This window comes from Dendrobates tinctorius, unplaced genomic scaffold (assembly GCF_039654945.1).
Source record: "Dendrobates tinctorius isolate UK_male_01 unplaced genomic scaffold, ASM3965494v1 ptg000044l, whole genome shotgun sequence".
Lineage (NCBI taxonomy): Eukaryota > Metazoa > Chordata > Amphibia > Anura > Dendrobatidae > Dendrobates > Dendrobates tinctorius.
This window is the reverse complement of record NW_027361712.1, coordinates 15,192,502-15,213,649: the sequence shown is the minus strand read 5'-3', so window position 1 is coordinate 15,213,649 and position 21,148 is coordinate 15,192,502. Positions and strand designations below refer to the sequence as shown.

Below are 21,148 nucleotides of genomic sequence, written 5' to 3'. Positions count from 1 at the left end.
TGTGGTGACAGGATAGCTTGCTGAAGTGGTCTGGAGTGGAATTGCACCAAATGAATCGCCTCCATCGATGCCATCATTTTTCCCAGGACGGCCATGGCCCGATCATAAGGATGGAGACCGAGGACTCTGCAAAGAGCGAACCCTCCGATGGAGGGTTGCCCTCTTCTCCTTGGGAACAAAGACCTTTTCCTGAAGTATGTTGAACAACATACATAGGAATATCAGACACTGTGTAAGGACAAAGAAAGAAACAAGAAAAAGAAGCACAGAATGGAGCGCACTCACAGCTGAATATCAATATGCAAAAAAGACTTCTATTGTTCATACAATGCCAAGAAAACCAAAAGAAAGCTATTCATTAGCTAGTTCTTATTCCTTTTTTCATATTCGTAAGTGGTAAGAGACATCTAATAAATCACATATAGAAATTTAATATACATTTATTGTTATTCATTATCCATTGAGAGAAAAAGAGCATTGCTGCAAATTTATGCTATTTGAATATTTGTGATTGCTATATCATGTATACTTTGCATGTATATGTATGCTCACATCCACTTGCCCACATTGTTTTCATTGGTGTTTTTCAACTGTTTTTATTATGCACTTAGTTTTCTTGGCATTGTATGAACAATAAAAGTATTTTTGCCTATTGATATTCAGCTGTGAGTGCGCTCCATTCTGCGCTTCTTTTTCTTGTTTCTTTCTTGGTATCTTCGGCACTGTGCTGCACCCAGCTATCATTTATGTGCTACATGTTGTGGTGCCCACCTATACATACAGTTGTGGCCAAAAGTATTGACACCCCTGCAATTCTGTCAGATAATACTCAGTTTCTTCCTGAAAATGATTGCAAACACAAATTCTTTGGTATTATTATCTTCATTTAATTTGTCTCAAATGAAAAAACACAAAAAGAATTGTCCTAAAGCGAAATTGGATATTATTCCACACCAAACATAAAAAAGAGGGTGGACAAAAGTATTGGCACTGTTCGAAAAATCATGTGATGCTTCTCTAATTTGTGTAATTAACAGCACCTGTAACTTACCTGTGGCACCTAACAGGTGTTGGCAATAACTAAATCACACTTGCAGCCAGTTGACATGGATTAAAGTTGACTCAATCTCTGTCCTGTGTCCTTGTGTGTACCACATTGAGCTTGGAGAAAAGAAAGAAGACCAAAGAACTGTCTGAGGACTTGAGAAACCAAATTGTGAGGAAGCATGAGCAATCTCAAGGCTACAAGTCCATCTCCAAAGACATGAATGTTCCTGTGTCTACTGTGCGCAGTGTCATCAAGAAGTTTAAAGCCCATGGCACTGTGGCTAACCTCCCTAGATGTGAAAGGAAAATAAAAATTGACAAGAGATTTCAACGCAAGATTGTGCGGATGCTGGATAAAGAACCTCGACTAACATCCAAACAAGTTCAAGCTGCCCTGCAGTCCGAGGGTACATCAGTGTCAACCCGTACTATCCGTCGGCGTCTGAATGAAAAGGGACTGTATGGTAGGAGACCCAGGAAGACCCCACTTCTTACCCCGAGACATAAAAAAATCCAGCCTGGAATTTGCCAAAACTTACTTGAAAAAGCCCAAAAACATTTTGGAAGAATGTTCTCTGGTCAGATGAGACAAAAGTAGAGCTTTTTGGGCAAAGGTATCAACATAGAGTTTACAGGAGAAAAAAAAGAGTCATTCAAAGAAAAGAACACAGTCCCTACAGTCAAACATGGCGGAGGTTCCCTGATGTTTTGGGGTTGCTTTGCTGCCTCTGGCACTGGACTGCTTGACCGTGTGCATGGCATTATGAAGTCAGAAGACTACCAACAAATTTTGCAGCATAATGTATCCCAAAAGAACACCTGTGGAGAGATCTAAAAATGGCAGTTTGGAGAAGGCACCCTTCAAATATCAGGGACCTGGAGCAGTTTGCCAAAGAAGAATGGTCTAAAATTCCAGCAGAGCATTGTAAGAAACTCATTGATGGTTACCGGAAGCGGTTGGTCGCAGTTATTTTGGCTAAAGGTTGTGCAACCAAGTATTAGGCTGAGGTTGCCAATACTTTTGTCTGGCCCATTTTTGGAGTTTTGTGTGAAATGATCAACGTTTTGCTTTTTGCTTCATTCTCTTTTGTGTTTTTTCATTTAAGAGAGATTAAATGAAGGTAAATATACCAAAGAATTTGTGTTTGCAATCATTTTCAGGAAGAAACTGAGTATTATCTGACAGAATTGCAGGGGTGTCAATACTTTTGGCCACAACTGTACATATACTGTGTAAGGACAAGGCAAGACTTTGCCCTGTTGACTAACCAGCCGAGATGAGACAGGGTCTCGAAAGTGATGGACAGGTTTTCCTGGACCTGGAAAAAGGTGGAGCGCCTTGATGATGATTTTGATGAGGTACGCGATGAGCACTAGGCCTCTGAACTGTAGAATGAGCATCACCACTACCATGGTCTTTGTGAAGACCATGGGGAGTGGTTGCGTGACCAAACCGGTAGGGCATCAAACTGAAAGTGGTCCTCCCACACCGCAAAACGCAGAAATAGGGTCATGAAGATAGGCGTCTTGGATATCTATTGAGCACAGGAACTCAAGTGACTCCATGGAAGTTATTACTGAACGAAGGGATTCCATCCTGAAATTTCGCAGACTGAGCTGCTTAGCCTATGCAGCTATGGACTTTTGACACCCAGGTGGTGGAAAAGGCAGGGCACAATGTAGAAGCGGCCGCTTCAAAGGCTGATTTGGCAAACGACTCTGAGTCTCTCATTGGTGTCCTTGAGGGATGCTCCATCCGTAAGGGGAAGAACCACATTAGTAGATAATCTGGAAACTGGAGGGTCCACAGTTGGTGAGGTGGTCCGGTTTGCAGTGAGCTCAGAGGCAAAGGGGTATAGGACGCCGAAATGCTTCCCTCTCTGGAAACGTCTAATCGGGTTTTCACGTTCCCTTGAGAGGACCTCCTCAAATTCCTCGTGAGGGGCAAAAACCCTATGAGTTTCGACCATCTAAAAGGAATCCTCCTGTTCTGCGGGTTCCGTAGTGGTATCCTTGATGTTAAAAGTCGGGTTGACCGCCACAATGACGCTCTGGACCATGTCTCTCTTATTAGAGCCCTAGTCAGAATCCAGGTCCGAGTCAGCCTCAGCGGGTGACTCAGGAGGAGAAAGAAACAGTCTGCCGGGAGAGGCCAGGGGGAGAGAGGGAGCGAGATGACCACCTGGAATGACGCTCTTGCCTAGATCTTACGACCCATGTTGGTAGGCAATCTGTCAATGGCGGAATCTGTCAACAACGGACACAAGGGTTTGTGACACCTTGGTGAGGTCCGCAACAGATTGTGACAGAGATACCCCACACTGGGATAGGGGAGTAGAGGACTCCTGGGTAGCAGGCGAGAGGGGGGTGGGGTGGATTGCTGCAGTCCTGACAAGGGAAGAAGACTGACCTGAACGGAGTCGGAATTAACAAAAAAGGTAAAGTGTTTGACAAGAGAAGAAGAAGCTGGAGGGTGAGAGCGCTCACCCTTGGAATTAGTAATGATAGAAGACAGACCAACTAACTAATGCCATATGTTAGGGGACAGGAAGGAATTGGCTGAGGAGTGTCAGTCTGCAGAGCAGAGATTACTCACAGCAGAGATGCAGGTCCTGAAGTCTGCTTCCAGGATTTTCAGAGGAATTTCAGGTGACAAGGAAGGCTGCAGGGAGATAGCAGGAGGAGCGCCTGTGTCGCAGAAGAAAATGCCACCTTCCGGGTCCATGTCCGGCAAATGGTGACCGCAGGGAGGATGAGGAGAGCCTTCTGTGAAAAGGGTGCGCTACTGAAGGAAGAAGACGGGGCATGTCTGAGACGGGCGGAAGAAGAGGCCGATCGAGTAAGCTAGGAGGAGGGAGGCGCTAAAAGTCACAACTAGGACGTACAGAAACCGGAGACTATATCAATCCCTGAAGATGTCAGGACCTTACACAAATTGTTACATTGCGCCCTGTGAAGAGGGTCACTATGTCAATTTTTGCCTCAGTTTGCAGGTAAGCTAGGATAGGCACTGCCAGCAGACATCTGTGACACTTCAATGTGATATTGAAGTGGACAGTCACCAACAAAATTATCTTCCCTTCTCCTTTTGCAGACACCCATAAGAGTAGGCAAGATGTGAAGTCAGACACATGCGAGCAGATTCTGTCCACATTTACTGCAATCCTAATGCAAGCTAGAATTATGCTTTGTGTTAATGTCAAACATGAGCAGCAGCTCCTCCTAGTGTTTATAAGCTGAAAATATCAAAACCTTTTTTAGCCATTTTTTTCAGATTCTGTACTATAAAAATGTTTGCACACATTACAAAAGTATCATGCATGGGCCAATGTACCCAATCAATTTCAATTCCGTTTTCAGCAGATTGGAAAATTAAAACTTAAATTAAGTTTTAATTTTCCAATCTGCTGAAAACTACATTACAAAAGTGTAAACATTAAGGCTTTAATGTTTTAAATTTTTTTTTTTACTTTTTTTGATGACATATTTCCTTTAAAGGGAATCTGTCACCCTTTTTTTCCCCTATTAGCTGCCGGCATAGACATTGGGGGCTGATCTACATAAGCCTCCGATGTAACCTGAAAGATAAGAAAAACACGTTATATTATACTCACAGAGGTGTGCAGTCCGGTCCGATGGGTGTTGCGGTCCGGTGCCTCCCTTCTTCATGCGATGACGTCCTCTTCTCCCGTCCTGAAATGGCTCCAGCGCAGGCGCATTGCTCTGCCCTGTTGAGGGCAGAGCAGAATTCTGCAGTGCGCAGGCGCCAGACCTCTCCTGATGTCTGCGCACTGCAGGACTTCTGCGGTGGAGACCAGACATCCTTGTCTGCCCCTGGGTTGCTTCCTAAGGCTAGTTTCACACTAGCGTTTTTTTTTGCTGCGTTTTTGCGCCATGCAAACGCATACAAAAAATGAATCATGCGTTTTGTATGCGTTTGCTGCTTTTTTGCGCATGTGTTTTAACCATTTTTTAGACATTTTTACTCTTAAAACGCATGTGTTTTTAATCGCAGATGTGCGCATATCCATGCTCACATCTGCGTTCCCATAGACTGTAATGTGTTTTTTGCGCATTCCGTGCATCCGTGCACCTGCTATGTCGCTGGTGAGATCTGCCTATGTGGCAGCTCACTAGCGACCACTTAGCGATGCACCAGCGATCCATATCGTTGTCGGGATCGCTGGTGCATCGCTAAGTGCAACGGTACCCTTAGACCGCCATCTAACCCTGCCTGGAGAAAAGCTAGGACAGATGGCAGGGAACAGGTCATAGGTGTGATGTGATTAGACTCACACCAGCCAAAATAGGCCTTCCAGGCTCGATAATAGACCCTGGAAGAGGATGGCCTCCTAGCCTGGATCATTGTATTAATGACTCTGAAATGGTCCGAAAATCCCGCTGCGCTCAGTATCGTGGTTTCAACGGCCATGCCGTCCAATTGAGCAACCGAGAATTTGGGTGGTAAAACGGCCCCTGAGCCAGGAGATCTGGTCTGTCGGGGAGTCTCCAGGGGGTGCCTTCGAGATGATTGATAATTTCTGCGAACCAGGCCCTCCTGGGCCAGTACGGGGCGATCAATATGACCGGCACCCCTTCAGCCTTGATCTTCTTTACCAGTCTGGGCAGGAGAGGAAGGGGAGGGAACAGGTAAGGGAGTCTAAACTGTGTCCAGGGAATGACCAGCGCATCGACCCCTATTGCTAGAGGATCGCGGTATCTTGAGACAAACTGTTGGACCCTTCTGTTCTGTTGCGATGCCAGGAGGTCCACGTCTGGAGTCCCCCATAGCTGGCATATCTGACGGAACACGTCCTGGTGTAAGGACCATTCTCCTGCCCCGAGCCCCTCCCGACTGGGCAAGTCGGCGGCCGTGTTGTCTGTGCCGGGAATGAAAACTGCCGAAGTTGCGGTTTCTGCCCAGTTGAAGATTCTGGATACCTCGGAAAGTGCCCTGGGACTTCTGGTTCCCCCTTGGTGATTGATGTATACCACCGCCGTGGCATTGTCCATTTGAATCCGGACTGGCTGGTTGTTGAGGTATCTTTCCCAATGCAGAAGTGCTAGGAAGACCGCCCTCAGTTCTAGAAAGTTGATTGATAGTGAGGATTCTTGCCTCGACCATTGTCCCTGGACCGTCAGGTGACGGAATACCGCACCCAAGCCAAGGGAACTGGAATCTGTAGTTACTACCTGCCAGTGGACAGGGGGAAAAGGGCTTCCCAGATGAACGAGTGTGGAGGTCAGCCACCACTTGAGGTGGAAGGAAGGGGCGATTCAGCAAAGAGATGGACCTGTCCCACTGAAGGAGGATATTCCTCTGTAGTATCTTGGAATGGAACAGGGCAAAGGATATTGCCTCTGAAGCTGCCACCATCCTTCTCAGGACTCTCATGGCAGCGCGAAAGGATAGAAGCCGGAATTTCAACAGAGAGCGAATTCCCTGCTGGAGGGTAATCCACTTTATTTCTGGGAGAAAGACCCTCGAGCGGCGGGTGTTGATTACCATTCGTAAGAATTCTAGGCGTTGTGTTGGTGTTAGGTGAGATTTCCCGTTTATAATCCAACCAAACCGGGACAGCGTGTTTAAAACTACCACTAGATTTTCCTGGGCCTGAGCGAAGGAGGGCGACTTGTCGAGATATGGTACCAATATTATGCCTCTGACCCTTAATATAGCTACCATCGCTGCCATAATCTTTGTGAAAATTCTGGGGGCTGTTGCCAGCCCAAATGGCAGGGCCACAAACTGGAAATGCTGCTTTTGGACTGTAAAACGCAGAAACATCTGCTGTCCCTGAAAAATGGGGACGTGTAGATAGGCGTCCCGGTGGTCTATGGAAATAGGAATTCCTGATCCTCCATAGACGTAATTACCAACCGAATCGATTCCGTCCTGAAGTGGCGTAAGCGGACCCATCTTGTTTAGCCTTTTGAGGTCTAGTATGGGACGAACTAGGCCATCTTTTTTTGGTATCACAAACAGGTTTGAGTAAAAGCAGGCAAAACGCTCCTGCTCGGGAACGGGGAGGCTTACTCCTGCGTTGAGGAGAGAGTCAATTGCCGCAGAAAACCTTGAGCCCTAGCAGCGTCCTTTGGTGGTTGCGATAGAAAGAAGCGATCTCGCAGAAGCACGTTGAAGTCCATCTTGCATCCTGTCGATACTACCTCCTTTACCCAGATATCCTCTACTGAACTCTGCCAGATATCTCTGAAGAGGAGAAGGCGGCCTAGTCTGGGAGAGGTACTGGAAAGAAAGTTGGACTCCCTGCTGGCATCAGGCTGAAGGGCCTCTGCCCGGCCCTGACCTGGTAGTTCTGCTGTTGGAACTGCGGGAATGCCATGAAGGGGTGGCCCGAAAGGAGGAAGGTATCCTATCTCTCGGTGCTTGCGACCTCTCTGGGCCCTGAGCATAAGTGCCTGTCGCTGGGGTACGGCGAAAGGGCTGAGCCCTACGTTTGAACAAATTATTAAACAACATGTATGTCAGTACCTGGATAAGAATGAAGTGATTAAACAGAGTCAGCATGGGTTTGTAACTAATAAGTCATGTCAGACTAACTTAATTTCCTTCTATGACGGAATCACTGATTGGGTGGATCAAGGAAATGCTGTAGATATAGTATATCTTGACTTCAGCAAAGCATTTGACAAAGTAACTCATACAATCCTTATTGAAAAAATGACTAAGTATGGAATGGACAAGGCAACTGTAAGGTGGATTCATAACTGGCTTAGTGATCGGACCCAAAGAGTGGTCGTAAATGGCTGCACATCCAGTTGGAAGAATGTCTCAAGTGGGGTACCACAGGGCTCTGTTCTGGGCCCTGTATTGTTCAACATCTTTATCAACGATTTAGATGAAGGAATTGAGGGTAAACTGATTAAATTTGCTGATGACACAAAGCTAGGAGGGATAGCTAATACTAGAGAGAGAGAGGATTCAAAAAGATATAAATAAACTGGAGCAGTGGGCAGCAACTAACAGAATGGTTTTTAACAGGGTAAAATGCAAAGTACTACATCTGGGCAATACAAATGAAAAAAGCATATACAGAATGGGAGGAATAGGGATAAGCAAGAGCATATGTGAAAAAGACTTGGGTATACTAATAGATGACAGCCTGAATATGAGTCAACAGTGTGATGCAGCAGCAAAAAAGTCAAATGCAATTCTAGGATGTATTAACAGAAGCATACAGTCTAGATCACGTGAAGTCATTATTTCTCTCTACTCCTCTTTGGTCAGACCTCATCTGGAATACTGTGTCCAGTTTTGGGCACCACATTTTAAAAAAGACATCAACAAACTGGAGCAAGTTCAGAAAAGAGCTACCAGAATGGTGACCGGTCTGCAAACCCTGTCTTATGAGGAAAGGTTAATACACATGGGGTAAAAAGAATTCACTAATTATCCCCAAAAGAAGCGAACCAGCTAAACATATATAAAAATACAATTTTATTGAATATCAAAATATTCCAATTTTTTATAAAAATTGCAGACTACATAATACTATTACTCATAACATACCCCAACGGGGAAAAAAGCAGACCATAGGTACGAACAAATAATCCTTCTATAAATGATTTGTATATACTGTGTAAGAAAACACACCAACATGTATGAAAAAAAAAAGGAATACCTAATATCCCTGCATAATTAATGGAATAAGACAAAAAACCAATATTATAACAATCCTAAAAATGAAGCAATCTAACCTTGTCGTTGTAAGGCGCCACTGAGGCATATAGTGTACAATCCTATGTCTCACTCTATGTATAAAAATTCAGGGTAAAAAACCTTATGTATTTACAGAAATGAGACACAATGCCGGTACCATATAAAGCCGTTGTGACAACATAGTAAGGAAGAAATAATCTAACTCGCTATCATAAAGCGCCAATACGACATAAGCTAAAGTAAACCTATGACACGTTAAATAACATAGTGGAAAAACTATCCAACGAATTGTTACCTTAGACCAAATAATGCAGATGTAGGCCCAGGGGGCGCGGGGATCTTTGCACAGAATTGCCTACATCTGCATTATTTGGTCTAAGGTGATCAATGAGTGGAACAGGCTGCCACGAGAAGTGGTGAGTTGTCCTTCAATGGAAGTCTTCAAACAGAGGCTGGACAGACATCTGACTGGGATGATTTAGCAAATCATGCTTTGAGCAGGGGGTTGGACCAGATGGCCCAGGAGGTCCCTTCCAACTCTACGATTCTATGATATCGATGAGGCTTGGCCTGAGGGAGAAGGAAGCGTGTACCCCCTTGCATCCTTAATGATTTTATCTAACATTGACCCAAAGAGCCGAATGCCCTGAAACAGCAGATTGGTCAGTAATTTCTCTGAGGACAAATCAGCCTGCCAAGCCTTTAGCCAGACAGTCCGCCGGATGGCTACCACGTTACTGGATGCTTGAGCTGCGCAAGACGTGGCATCCAGGGAAGCTGATACCATATACCTCCCGGCATGGGAGATTTGATCTGCGAATTCCGCCAGTTCCACTGGTGGTGCCCCGGCCATTATGCCCTGTCTAAGCTGTTTGGCCCATTCTGTAACAGACTTAGCTACCCAAGCTGAGGCGAAAACTGGACACAATGTGGCGGCTGTTGCCTCAAAGGCGAATTTTGCCAGGGATTCTATCCTCCTATCATTGGGATCCTTTAGGGCTGCCCCACTGGCGGGCGGGAGGACTGTATTGGTAGCGAGTCTGGACACTGGTGGATCCACCGAAGGGGAGGCGGTCCAGTTGGCGGTGAGATCTGGACGGAAGGGATACGACTTCCTCTCTGAAATCGCCTGGTTGTGTTTTCCCTTTCGCTGGCCAACACTTCCTCAAAATCCTTGTGGGAGGTAAAAACCCTAGAGGGGGACCTATGACGCTTAAATGACAAAGCCTGATCATTAGGTTTTGATGTGGCGACCCCAATGTTAAAAGGTCTCATTGACTGCGGCAATGAGGCCCTGAACCATATCCTTGACCTGGGACTGTTCCGGCCCGTACTCAGAACCCTCCTCTGAGTGTGTCTCCGATAATGCCTCGCCTGATTCCGGGGATGAGGACCGGGAGGAGGCAGACGGCCAGAGGAATTCTGGCTGTGAGACGGAATGAGAAGGGGACCTGGGTTGATGGTCCTGTCTAAACCTTTTACGGCCTCTAGAAGGCCCAAAAGGAGGCTCCATTGGTGCTCTTATGTCCACTGGAGCCTGAAGTGGCAATCTGTTAAGCGCCATTACCAAGGTCTATGATAGCCTGGTAAGGTCGGCCACGGACTTGGATAAGGAAGAGGCCCATCCTAGACACTTGCTGTCTCCCGTGGCGATGGATGGCCCCGGGCGGCAGGGGTAATGTGGGAGCTCTGACAGGCAAAACGGGGGGCTACACCTGCTCTCTATCGTAGGTGACACCGTAGGTCTACTGCAATCTGAGCAAAGAGGCGAGGACTGACTTGACTGACATTGCATTTGGTACATACAAAATATTTAACCAAGGTCACTGAAGCGGATGAGGAGTGGGACTGCTCTCCCTTGGGCATACTGACAGGTTTTACCTGGTACCGACTATCGGGGGTAGAAAGCGGAGTGAGGGAGCAACCTGTAGTGCAGTACTCACATACCCACGACCTGTGTGCCTGCCGCAGCTGCCACCTGATGGCTGATGAGGGGGAGAGAGAGAGCGAGGTGAACAGCCTTGCCTAGAAACCTTATGAATTCCCCGCCCGGAAGCAGTGGGCGGGGCCCTGCTCTGGCCTCCTGGAGCACCAAGATGGCGATGGTACAGGAAGAGGAAGCCGGGGGGCGGAGCCTGCCGGAATCTAGCGTCGGCCTTGATGGAGCCCAGGGCCATAACGCCACCACGGGAGGAGGCTGGAACCGTGCTGCACCGCATGCTTGAAAGTAAGTGTTGGCTCTTAACATAAGTATCGAGCCCTGGGCTGTAAGCCCGAGTGCTGATTACAGCGGTCACATTCAGCCAGAGCGGCTAAGTGGGTTATACAACGCTGCAGCCTCTTACCTCCAGTTCACCCCATAACAGGGGTCGGTTATCTGCATGAAAAGATTGCTGTCCCAAACCTTATCTGCAGGGCGTCTCTCTCGATCATCAGGCTCTGGTGGGCGAGTGATGGGAGACAAAGGTCAGGACCAGGAGCTGCCACCTGAACACGAGTCCTGTGTTAGGGGATAGGGTCCTGCCCGTGGGATTCATGAGGATACGGGGTGGCAGTACACGCCGTACTCATGATCTCGGTGTGGGAGTACAGATGTAGCAGATCTACTCTGTATCCCTCCATGGTTACCTGAAAAGGAACGACGCACATTGAGGTAGGCATGGGTCTGCGAGAGACCCCTGTCCACCTCCTGCTGACACTAAGCAAAACTGATTGACCTACAGCCTGTCGGAGGGGTGTATACTGCGGAGGCGGAGTTTAACATTTTTTTCATGCATAGTGTCAACCTCCTAGTGACAGTAGCACACACCCACGGTTTATGTGTCCCCCAATGAGACGAAAGAGAAAAGTAATATGTTCATTTTTTCCTTCCACATTGCTTTAGTTATCGTGAAGCAACTGAAGGGCTAATAAACATCTTGAATGTGGTTTTGCGTACCTCAAGGGGTGCAGTTTTTAGAATGGTGTCACGTTCGGGTATTTTCTGTTATATTGCCCCCCCCCCCCCCCAAACTCACTTCAGACGTGAGGTGGTCCCAAAAAAAAGGTTTTGTAAATTTTGTTGGAAAAATGAGAAATCACAGATCAACTTTTAACCCTAACATAAATAGATTATATTTCCAAAATTGTACTGATGTAAAGTAGACAAGTGAGAAATGTTATTTATTAACTATTTTATGTGACATCACTCTCTAATTTTAAGGGTTCAAAAAACTTAAAGTTGGAAAATCGCAAAATTTTACAATTTTTTTGCCAAATTTCCATTTTATTCATAAACAAACGAATTATATCGAAGAAACTTTACCATTAAAATGAAAAACAATATGTCATTAAAAAAATTGTAAAAATTGGCTTGGTCATTAAGTAGCAAATTGGCTCTGTCACTAAGGGTTTAAAATGAGATCAGGTATTGGTTTAGCCAAATAATGTTACCATAACCAGTAGTACATCAAAACAAGAGAACATGAAATTTAATTCTGTACACCTACTAAAACTGGTTGAGAGAAGGTTATTGATATCCAGGAGCCAGCCACATCAACACAGATACATCTGATAGACAGAGGAAGATCAGCTGGAAGAAAAAAGGAGATTTTTGTGTACTCACCGTAAAATCTCTCTCTCTTAGCCTCTAATTGGGGGGACACAGAACCATGGGTGTTATGCTGCTGTCCACTAGGAGGCGACACTATGCATAATCTGAAAAAAGATTAACTATGGCTCCTACTCTGCAGTATACACCCCCGGACGGCGTCAGCCTTCTCCAGTTTTGTGCAAAAGCATTAGGAGGAACATAACAAAACAACATAACCATGCCTGTAAGAAGGCCACTATGTACGATCTCAAAGAACAATATGAGAACTCAACCATAACAACGTCCCGTAAAGGCAACAGGGTGGGAGCTGTGTCCCCCAATTAGAGGCTAAGAGAAAGAGATTTTACGGTGAGTACACAAAAATCTCCTTTACTCTGTCGCCTCATTGGGGGACACAGAACCATGGGACGTCCCAAAGCAGTCTCTGGGTGGGAAGCAATGGACGAATATTGTGCTGACAGGTCCCTAAACTTGGGGCACCGCCGCCTGCAGAACCCGTCTACCCAGGCTCACGTCCGCTGAGGACTGGGTATGAACTCTGTAGTGTTTCGTAAACGTGTGTAGGCTAGTCCAAGTGGCCGCCTTACACACCTGTTGTGCCGAAACCTGGTGCCAAATGGCCCAAGAGGCCCCTACCGCCCGCGTAGAGTGTGCCGTGATACCGGCCGGAAGAGGAGAATTGTTAAGTCGGTAAGCCTCTTGTACGGTGGCCTTGATCCACCTGGCAAGGGTAGCTTTGGAAGCCGGCAGACCCTTGCGAACGCCTTCCGGAAGAAGGAAAAGGGAATCAGACTTCCGGAAGGGCGCAGTCCTAGACACGTATATACGCAATGCCCTGACGAGGTCAAGCGTATGCAAAGCCTTCTCCACTCTATGAACCGGAACCGTTCAAAGGGATGGCAGTGAAATTTCCTCACTGAGGTAGAAGTTGGACAAACCTTCGGAAGGAAGGGTGGGACTGTACGGAGAACCACCTTGTCCTGGTGAAAGGCTAGGAAAGGCCGTCTGCAGGAGAGTGCTGACAATTCAGACACCCTGCGTAGTGAGGTGATTGCCACCAGAAAAACCACCTTCTGTGATAGAATGCGGAGTGGGACTTCCTTAAGGGGGTTCGAAAGGTGGTGCCTGCAATGCTGTCAGAACCAGGTTGAGGTCCCACGTTTCCAGTAGACGTTTGTATGGGGGGAAATAATCGGGAAACTCCTTGGAGAAAAGTCCTTACTTGCGGCTTGTTAGCAATGCGCCTCTGGAAAAGCACTGAAAGCGCTGACACCTGGCTCTTAAGCGAGCCTAGGGATAGCCTGGCGTCCAGGCCCGATTGAAGAAAACCAAGTACCTTTGGGAATAAGGGAGTGGAATCTGGCCGTGAGAGTCGCACCAGGTAAAGAAAGCTCTCCAGGTACGGTAATAAATCTTGGCGGAGGCTGGCTTCCGTGCCCTGATCATGGTCTTAATGATGTCCGGTGAGAGTCCTGCCTGGGTTAGAACCCAGGTCTCAAGGGCCACGCCGTCAAATTGAGAGCCCCTGAGTTCTGGTGGTAGTATGGGCCTTGTGACAGAAGATCGGGACGGTCGGGGAGACGCCACGGGGCATCTGCTGTAAGTTGTACAATGTTGGCGTACCATATACGTCTGGGCCAGTCTGGCGCGATCAGGATGGTTGGAACTCCCTCTTTTTGATCTTCCTCACGACTCTGGAGATCAGAGGGAGGGGTGAAAAATGTACAGAAGCTGGAACTGGGTCCAGTCCTGAACCAGGGCATCTGCTCCAAGCGACCGCTGATCGCGTGTCCTGGCAATGAAGTTGGAGACCTTGGCATTGAGATGGGATGCCATTAGGTCCACGTTCGGGGTCCCCCAGCGACGGCAGATCTGGTGAAAAACTTTGGGATGGAGAGACCACTCCCCCGAGTCCATTCATTGTCTGCTGAGGAAGTCGGTTTCCCAGTTGTCCACACCCAGAATGTGGACCGCAGAGAGTACCGACCTTGTGTCTTCCGCCCAGTGGAAGATATGTGCCACTTCCCTCATCGCCTGAGTACTGCGGGTTCCGCCTTGGTGATTCACATATGCCACCGCCGTGGCATTGTCCGACTATATTCTGATATGAGAGGCTGCCAGCAAGTGATGAAAGGCTCTCAGTGCCAGGAAGATGGCCCGAATCTTCAGGACGTTGATGGGCATGGTCGCTTCCAGTGTTGACCACTTGCCTTGTGCCCTGTGATGTAGGTGCACCACACCCCAACCTGTCAGGCTTGCGTCGGTGGTCAGAACCTTCCATTGACCTGAGAGAAAGGATTTTCCCCTTGCAAGCGAGGTTGGCTTGAGCCACCAGTGCAGGGACCTTCTGGTTTTCCATGTTAGCCGGAAATCCCTGTCGAGGGAGAAAGGATTCCTGTCCCAGGACTTGAGGATGGCTAGTTGAAGGGGTCTGAGATGAAACTGGGCAAATGGTACCGCCTCCATTGCTGCTGCCATCCTGCCGAGGACTCTCATGGCAAACCGGAGAGATCGGGGTGAATTGCGGAGGAGTATGCGAACTCCCAGACGGAGAGCCAGTGCCTTGTCCCTGGGAAGGAGCACCAGACCCCTGGAGGAGTCGAATAGCATCCCCAGGAATGTCAGAGACTGACTCGGGGTAGTCGATGACTTTTGCAAGTTGACTAACCAGTCCAGGCGACTCAGAGTGTTGATTGAGATTAAAAAACGCTGACCTCGCAGTCCTTGAAGGTGGGAGCCTTGATAAGAAGGTCGTCCAGGTATGGAACGACTACTATGCCTCTGGAGTGTAGAATGTCCATGGTGGCTGCCATGATTTTTGTAAAAGTCCTGGGAGCCGTGGCGAGTCCGAACGGGAGAGCCACGAACTGGTAGTGATCCTGGTCGATAGCGAACCTGAGAAATCTCTGATGGGCGGGAGCAATCGGTATGTGCAGGTATGCGTCCTGTATGTCTATGGAGGTGAGAAATTCTCCCTGCTCCATGGACGCAATGATGGACTGAAGGCACTCCATGCGGAAATGACGAACCCGTACATATTTGTTGAGTTGTTTCAGGTCCAGTATGGGCCGTATGCTGCCTCCTTTTTTGGGGACTACAAATAGATTGGAGTAGAACCCTCGGAAGCGCTCGGTTGTAGGAACCAGGGCTGTGGAGTCGGAGTCGGAGTCGTGGAGTCGGAGTCGGTGCTCATTTTGGTGGAGTCGGAGTTGGAGTCGGTATAAAATGGACCGACTCCGACTCCTAAAATATATAATAAATTGGGTACAGTAATTCAATGCAGGATGTGCTGAATATTTTTTCATAGGAGTTTGGGAAAGTTATGAAATGTCCTATAAATGGCTGTTCTATTCCTGATCTAAGGCTACATTCACACACAGCGTTTTTCCTGTGTTTTTTGAGGATACGTTTTTCAGCTGCAAAAGCTGATCATCTTTTTAAAAAACCGCATCACCTGAAAGGTTTTTGAGCTCATAGATAATGTTTTCAATAGCAAAAGCAGATTAGAAATCTGCTCTATCTATCCATTTATCCATATCTGTCTATCCATATCATATCTGTACCAAAAAGAATGAAAACCGGGTAGTACACCAATATATATTCTGTTCTATCTAAATATCTTGATTATTGGATCATAAAAATGATTAAATGTCTGAGGTTCACATTGTACTACAATAAATTTTTCACTTAAATATAAGCAATATGTGTGGGAGTCGGAGTCGTGGAGTCGGAGTTGGAGTCGGTGTAAGGGAAATTGAGGAGTCGGAGTCGGAGTTGGAGTCGCAGGTTTGGCTTACCGACTCCACAGCCCTGGTGGGAACAGAGAGGAAGAACCGGTTCGGTGGGCTGGAAGTGAACTCTATCTTGTATCCGGAAGACCCTATTTCCCTGACCCACCTGTCTTCTGTAATAGGCAGCCAGACTTGCTGAAAGAGTAAAAGTCGTCCGCCTATGGGTGGGGTGTCTGCTGGAGTTCGTGAGTCATGATGAGGAGAAAGTCTGAGGTTTTCCTCCTTTGGGCTTTGCCTGGCCTGCTTTCGGATGCCAGGTCCTTTACGGCCTCTGCGCCGCCCGTGGGTTGTCTCTGCGTGGAGAGCAGTTACGATTTTGTGCTGGACGCGAGACGGACCAGCCTGAAGAATTCCGAAAGGATCGGAATCGTGTTTGGTTACGCCTTTTGAACGTGCGTTTATGTTTTAGTTGAGGGAGAGAGGTACTCTTCCCCCCAGTGGCATTGGATATCATTGTGTCCAACTTTTCACCGAAAAGTCGCCTACTGAGGTACGGGAGGTGTGTGAGGGACTTTTTCGAGGCCGCGTCCGCTTTCCATTCCCGTAGCCAAAGGATACGCCGGATTGTGATGGCGTTTGATGCTATTCCCGCTACACCTCTTGCGGAATCCAGAGCTGCATGAAGCATGTAATCTGCTACCACTGCTATTTGAACCGCTTGGTCCGACAGCTCAGGATTGGAAGCTTGGAGGCCATCCTGCAAATTTTTGGCCCAAGCCAGAATGGCTTTGGCCGCCCAGACTGAAGCGAATGCGGGAGCCAGGGAGGCCCCTGCCGCTTCGAAAATTGAACAAGCCATGCGTTCTACCTGCCGGTCTGGGTCTGCTGCATCTCTAAGGGTTGAGCTATCTGGCAGTGACAGGAGGGTCTGTGCTGCTAGCCTAGAGACTGGAGGGTCCACTTCGGGCAGATCTGTCCACTCCTTGGTGTCTTTCTGTGGGAAAGGGTATCTTGCCTCCAAATATTTGCGAATGGCGAATTTCTTCTCGGGCTGCGAAAACTGCTTAGTATATATCGCCTGAAATTCCGGGTGATTAAAGAAGACCTTAGGCGGTTTCAGAACACCTTCAAAGCAAATCTTGTGTTCTGGGGCTTCCGGGGGGTGGATCAGAAATGTCCAGCACCCGATGGATGGAAGAGATAATGTCCTCAACTAGCGCTGCATTGCTAGGGGTACCAGAGACCTCTCCGTTTCGTTGTCTGAATCGGAGTCACAGATGTCTTCCGAATCCTGCGTATCACTGAGGCATATTCCCTGGTGGGCGAACTGGGGCGGAGGTCTCCTGTGGTCGGGGATCGCTGTGGAGATCTGCGCTGTCTGTACCTAGTAGGGGACGGTCTAGGTGACCTTGAACTACGGTGTCTCTCCCTAGAGGGGGATGACCGTGTGCTATGGGATGACGCAGATGACCGCGACCTGTGGGTCCGCTTACGTCTGGGAGAGCCAGAAACGGCCTGTCCCTGAGTGGAGCTGTCCCTTTGCTGGGTAACGCTCATAGCTGAGACATGACCCTGCAGAGCCTGGAGTAATGTGGAGGTCAGGTTATCTATGGATTGCGTCATAGACTGCGACATTTGAGTAGCCCATTCCGGCGTGGTAGCAGATGCTGAAGCAATGGTAGGAGGCTCTTGGGGTTCTGACCCAGTATTTTGGATACAATCCCGGCAGTGCGGGTATGTGCTGCCACTGGGGAGAGTGGTTTTACAGCTTGTGCAGAATGCATAAAAGCAGTCCTGCCTGGTTCTCTTGTACCTTGAGCCCGGCATAGTGCACCGAGTGCAGAAAGGCTAGCTATGCAGAGGGCCCTACAGGGGTGGCTATGCAGAGGAAACCTATAGGGGAGCCTTATAGGGAATATGAATTCACAGCCGAGTAAGACAACCCAGCTGTGATCTTACCCCACCAGTGTGCCCCTAGGTCCAGCACCATAGATTCAGTCCTGTGCCCCCGGAGACTGGCTGACGTGCTGCTGATGTCACAATGCCTTGTCCTGCAGCAATTCTGACCCAGAAATGGCCGTTGAGAGGACGAGGAGGAAGAGGAAGGGGGGGCGGGGAGAGCTGAAAAGGGCGAGCAGAGCTATGTTAAAACGGGCCCTTTCTGTCTCGATCCGCCCCTTCTATGACACTGTAAGGTGTCATATTTGTCATCGGGGGGGCAGGGAGGAGGAGGTGGCGGCTTCAGCTAGGCCGAAGCCGCGGTCTAAAGTTGAAGTCTTATGCCCAGAAGGGCTCCAGGCCGGCGCGGATGTCCAGAAGGGGGTCGGATCTGACCCCCCCGGATCAAAAGGCAGGATAGCGGTGTGGCTAGTAACAGGAGCGGGGCCTTGTGAGGGGTCCCCCTGAAGCTGCCGCAGAGACAGGGGCACAGGAGCCCAGTGTCTGTGTGTGCTATGCCTGCGTGCACTCTCCCCCGGCCCCTACAGAAGCCCGCAGCTGGGTTGGAGGTCCCTGGCTTTGGAGCCGCAGAATGCTGCCTTGTACAGGCCCTACCTGAGGGGTCTCAACCTAACGCCCCCAGAGGGGGATTAGGGAGGGTGCTGCTGTCACCATCAGGGGGCCTCATCCTTGCCTCGACCTCAACCCAGAACCCTAGGGAATTGGCGAAGGAGGGGGGGTCTCGACTTCGAACCAGTACCCGAGGGACTGGGGAAGGAGCGACATGGGGAATAGCCACCTCAACTTCAACCGGGCACCCTATAATAGGGGCCGAGGAAGGAGCCACACCGGGGGTCTCGCAGGAGACCCACTTTTCTTCATCTGTAGTCCGTCAGGAAAAAAACCGAAAAAAATAAAAAAGGGAAAAAATCTTTAGGTGTGCCTCCTATGCGACACTAAGCAAAAACTGGAGAAGGCTGACGCCGTCCAGGGGTGTATACTACAGAGGAGGAGCCATAGTTAATCTTTTTCAGATTATGCATAGTGTCGCCTCCTAGTGGACAGCAGCATAACACCCATGGTTCTGTGTCCCCCAATGAGGCGACAGAGTAAGACAAATTTTAAAGATTATATTATTACATAAATGCAGTAGTGTACAAAAGTTACATTGAGGCTGGTTTCACAAATATGATGTAAATGTAGAAACAGCAATTTCTTGATTTAGCATTATTAGCAAGAATTTGCCTTTTAACAGTGATAGGTTTCTAACAAAGATCACAGGCGCTTAAGGAACTATCAAAGATCAATCATCATCCACATACCATCATCACAATAGGTCTGTACTTGTGTCAAAGGAGAAAAGACTTCCTAGAAGATACCCACCTCTTCCAAGAAGCCATCGATGGTAAAACCAGGCACTCTGATCATTTGGGTCTGTGAAGAATGCATTCTGTACAAGCTCCAGTTCTAGCCGAAAAATACAATCAAAATGCTGTTTATTACAGAGCACATTATACACATGGAAAAATAACAAATGTGTGACAGAACACTAAAATTGGAAAGTAAAATAAATTAATAAGACCTGTCAATCAAGCAGAGAAGGATGATCACTATGATAGGAAAATTTATATTAACCAGACTAATTTACAGACAGTCTCAGCATGGAAATTGTCAACTGTCTCATACACTGCTCAAAAAAATAAAGGGAACATTTAAACAACAGAATATAACTCCAAGTAGATCAAACTTCTGTGAAATCAAACTGTCCACTTAAGAAGCAACACTGATTGACAATCAATTTAACATGCTGTTGTGCAAATGGAATAGACAACAGATGGAAATTATTGGCAATTATCAAGACACCCTCAATAAAGGAGTGGTTCTGCAGGTGAGGACCACAGACCACATCTCAATACCAATACTTTCTGGCTGATGTTTTGGTCACTTTTGAATGTTGGTTGTGCTTTCACACCCGTGGTAGAATGAGACAGACTCTACAACCCACACAAGTGGCTCAGGTAGTGCAGCTCATCCAGGATGGCACATCAATGCGAGCTGTCAAGAAGGTTTGCTGTGTATGTCAGCATAGTGTCCAGAGGCTGGAGGCGCTACCAGGAGACAGGCCAGTACACCAGGAGACGTGAAGGGGGCCGTAGGAGGGCAACAACCCAGCAGCAGGACTGCTACCTCCGCCTTTGTGCAAGGAGGAACAGGAGGAGCACTGCCAGAGTCCTGCAAAATGACCTTCAGCGGGCCACAAATGTGCATGTGTCTGCACAAACGGTTAGAAAACGACTCCATGAGGATGGTCTGAGGGCCCGAAGTCCACAGATGGGGGTTGTGCTCACAGCCCAACACCATGCAGGATACTTGGCATTTGCCACAGAACACCAGGATTGGCAAATTCGCCACTGGCGCCCTGCGCTCTTCACAGATGAAAGCAGGTTCACCCTGAGCACATGTGACAGATGTGACAGAGTTTGGAGACGCTGTGGAGAGCGATCTGCTGCCTGCAACATCCTTCAGCATGACTGGTTTGGCAGTGGGTCAGTAATGGTGTAGGGTGGCATTTCTTTGGAGGGCCGCACAGCCCTCCATGTGCTCGCCAGAGGTAGCCTGACTGCCATTAGGTACCGAGATGAGATCCTCAGACCCCTTTTGAGTCCATATGCTGGTGCTGTTGGCCCTGGGTTCCTCCTAATGCAGGACAATGCCAAACCTCATGTGGCTGGAGTGTGTCAGCAGTTCATGCAAGATGAAGGCATTGAAGCTATGGACTGGCCCGCCCGTTCCCCAGACCTGAATCCGATTGAGCACATCAGGGACATCTTGTCTCGCTCCATCCACCTACGTCACGTTGCACCACAGACTGTCCAGGAGTTGGTGGATGCTTTAGTCCAGGTCTGGGAGGAGATCCCTCAGGAGAGCATCCGCCACCTCATCAGAAACATGCCAAGGCATTGTACAGTAGGGAGGTCATACAGGCACGTGGAGGCTACACACAATAATGAGCATCTTTTCCTTGTCATGAGGCATTTCCACTGAAGTTGGATCAGACAGTAATTTGATTTTCCACTTTGATTTTGAGTACCATTCCAAATACAGACCTCCATGGGATATTAATTTTGATTTATATTGATAATTGTTATGCTTTATTGT

At 48.0% G+C, this 21,148-nt stretch overlaps 1 protein-coding gene across 5 annotated transcripts in view; it reads right to left on the bottom strand.

Annotated features, from left to right (window-relative positions):
* Positions 1-21,148, bottom strand: part of RABGGTA (Rab geranylgeranyltransferase subunit alpha) — a 116,844-nt gene that overhangs the window by 69,021 nt on the left and 26,675 nt on the right. For all 5 annotated transcript variants that reach the window (XM_073575348.1, XM_073575347.1, XM_073575349.1 and 2 more), the window contains 2 exons: positions 19,373-19,456; positions 12,217-12,299 (listed from right to left, as the gene is read on the bottom strand). In XM_073575348.1, coding sequence (XP_073431449.1) covers positions 12,217-12,299; positions 19,373-19,456 — 167 coding nt within the window. The remainder of the gene's footprint in view (positions 1-12,216; positions 12,300-19,372; positions 19,457-21,148) is intronic.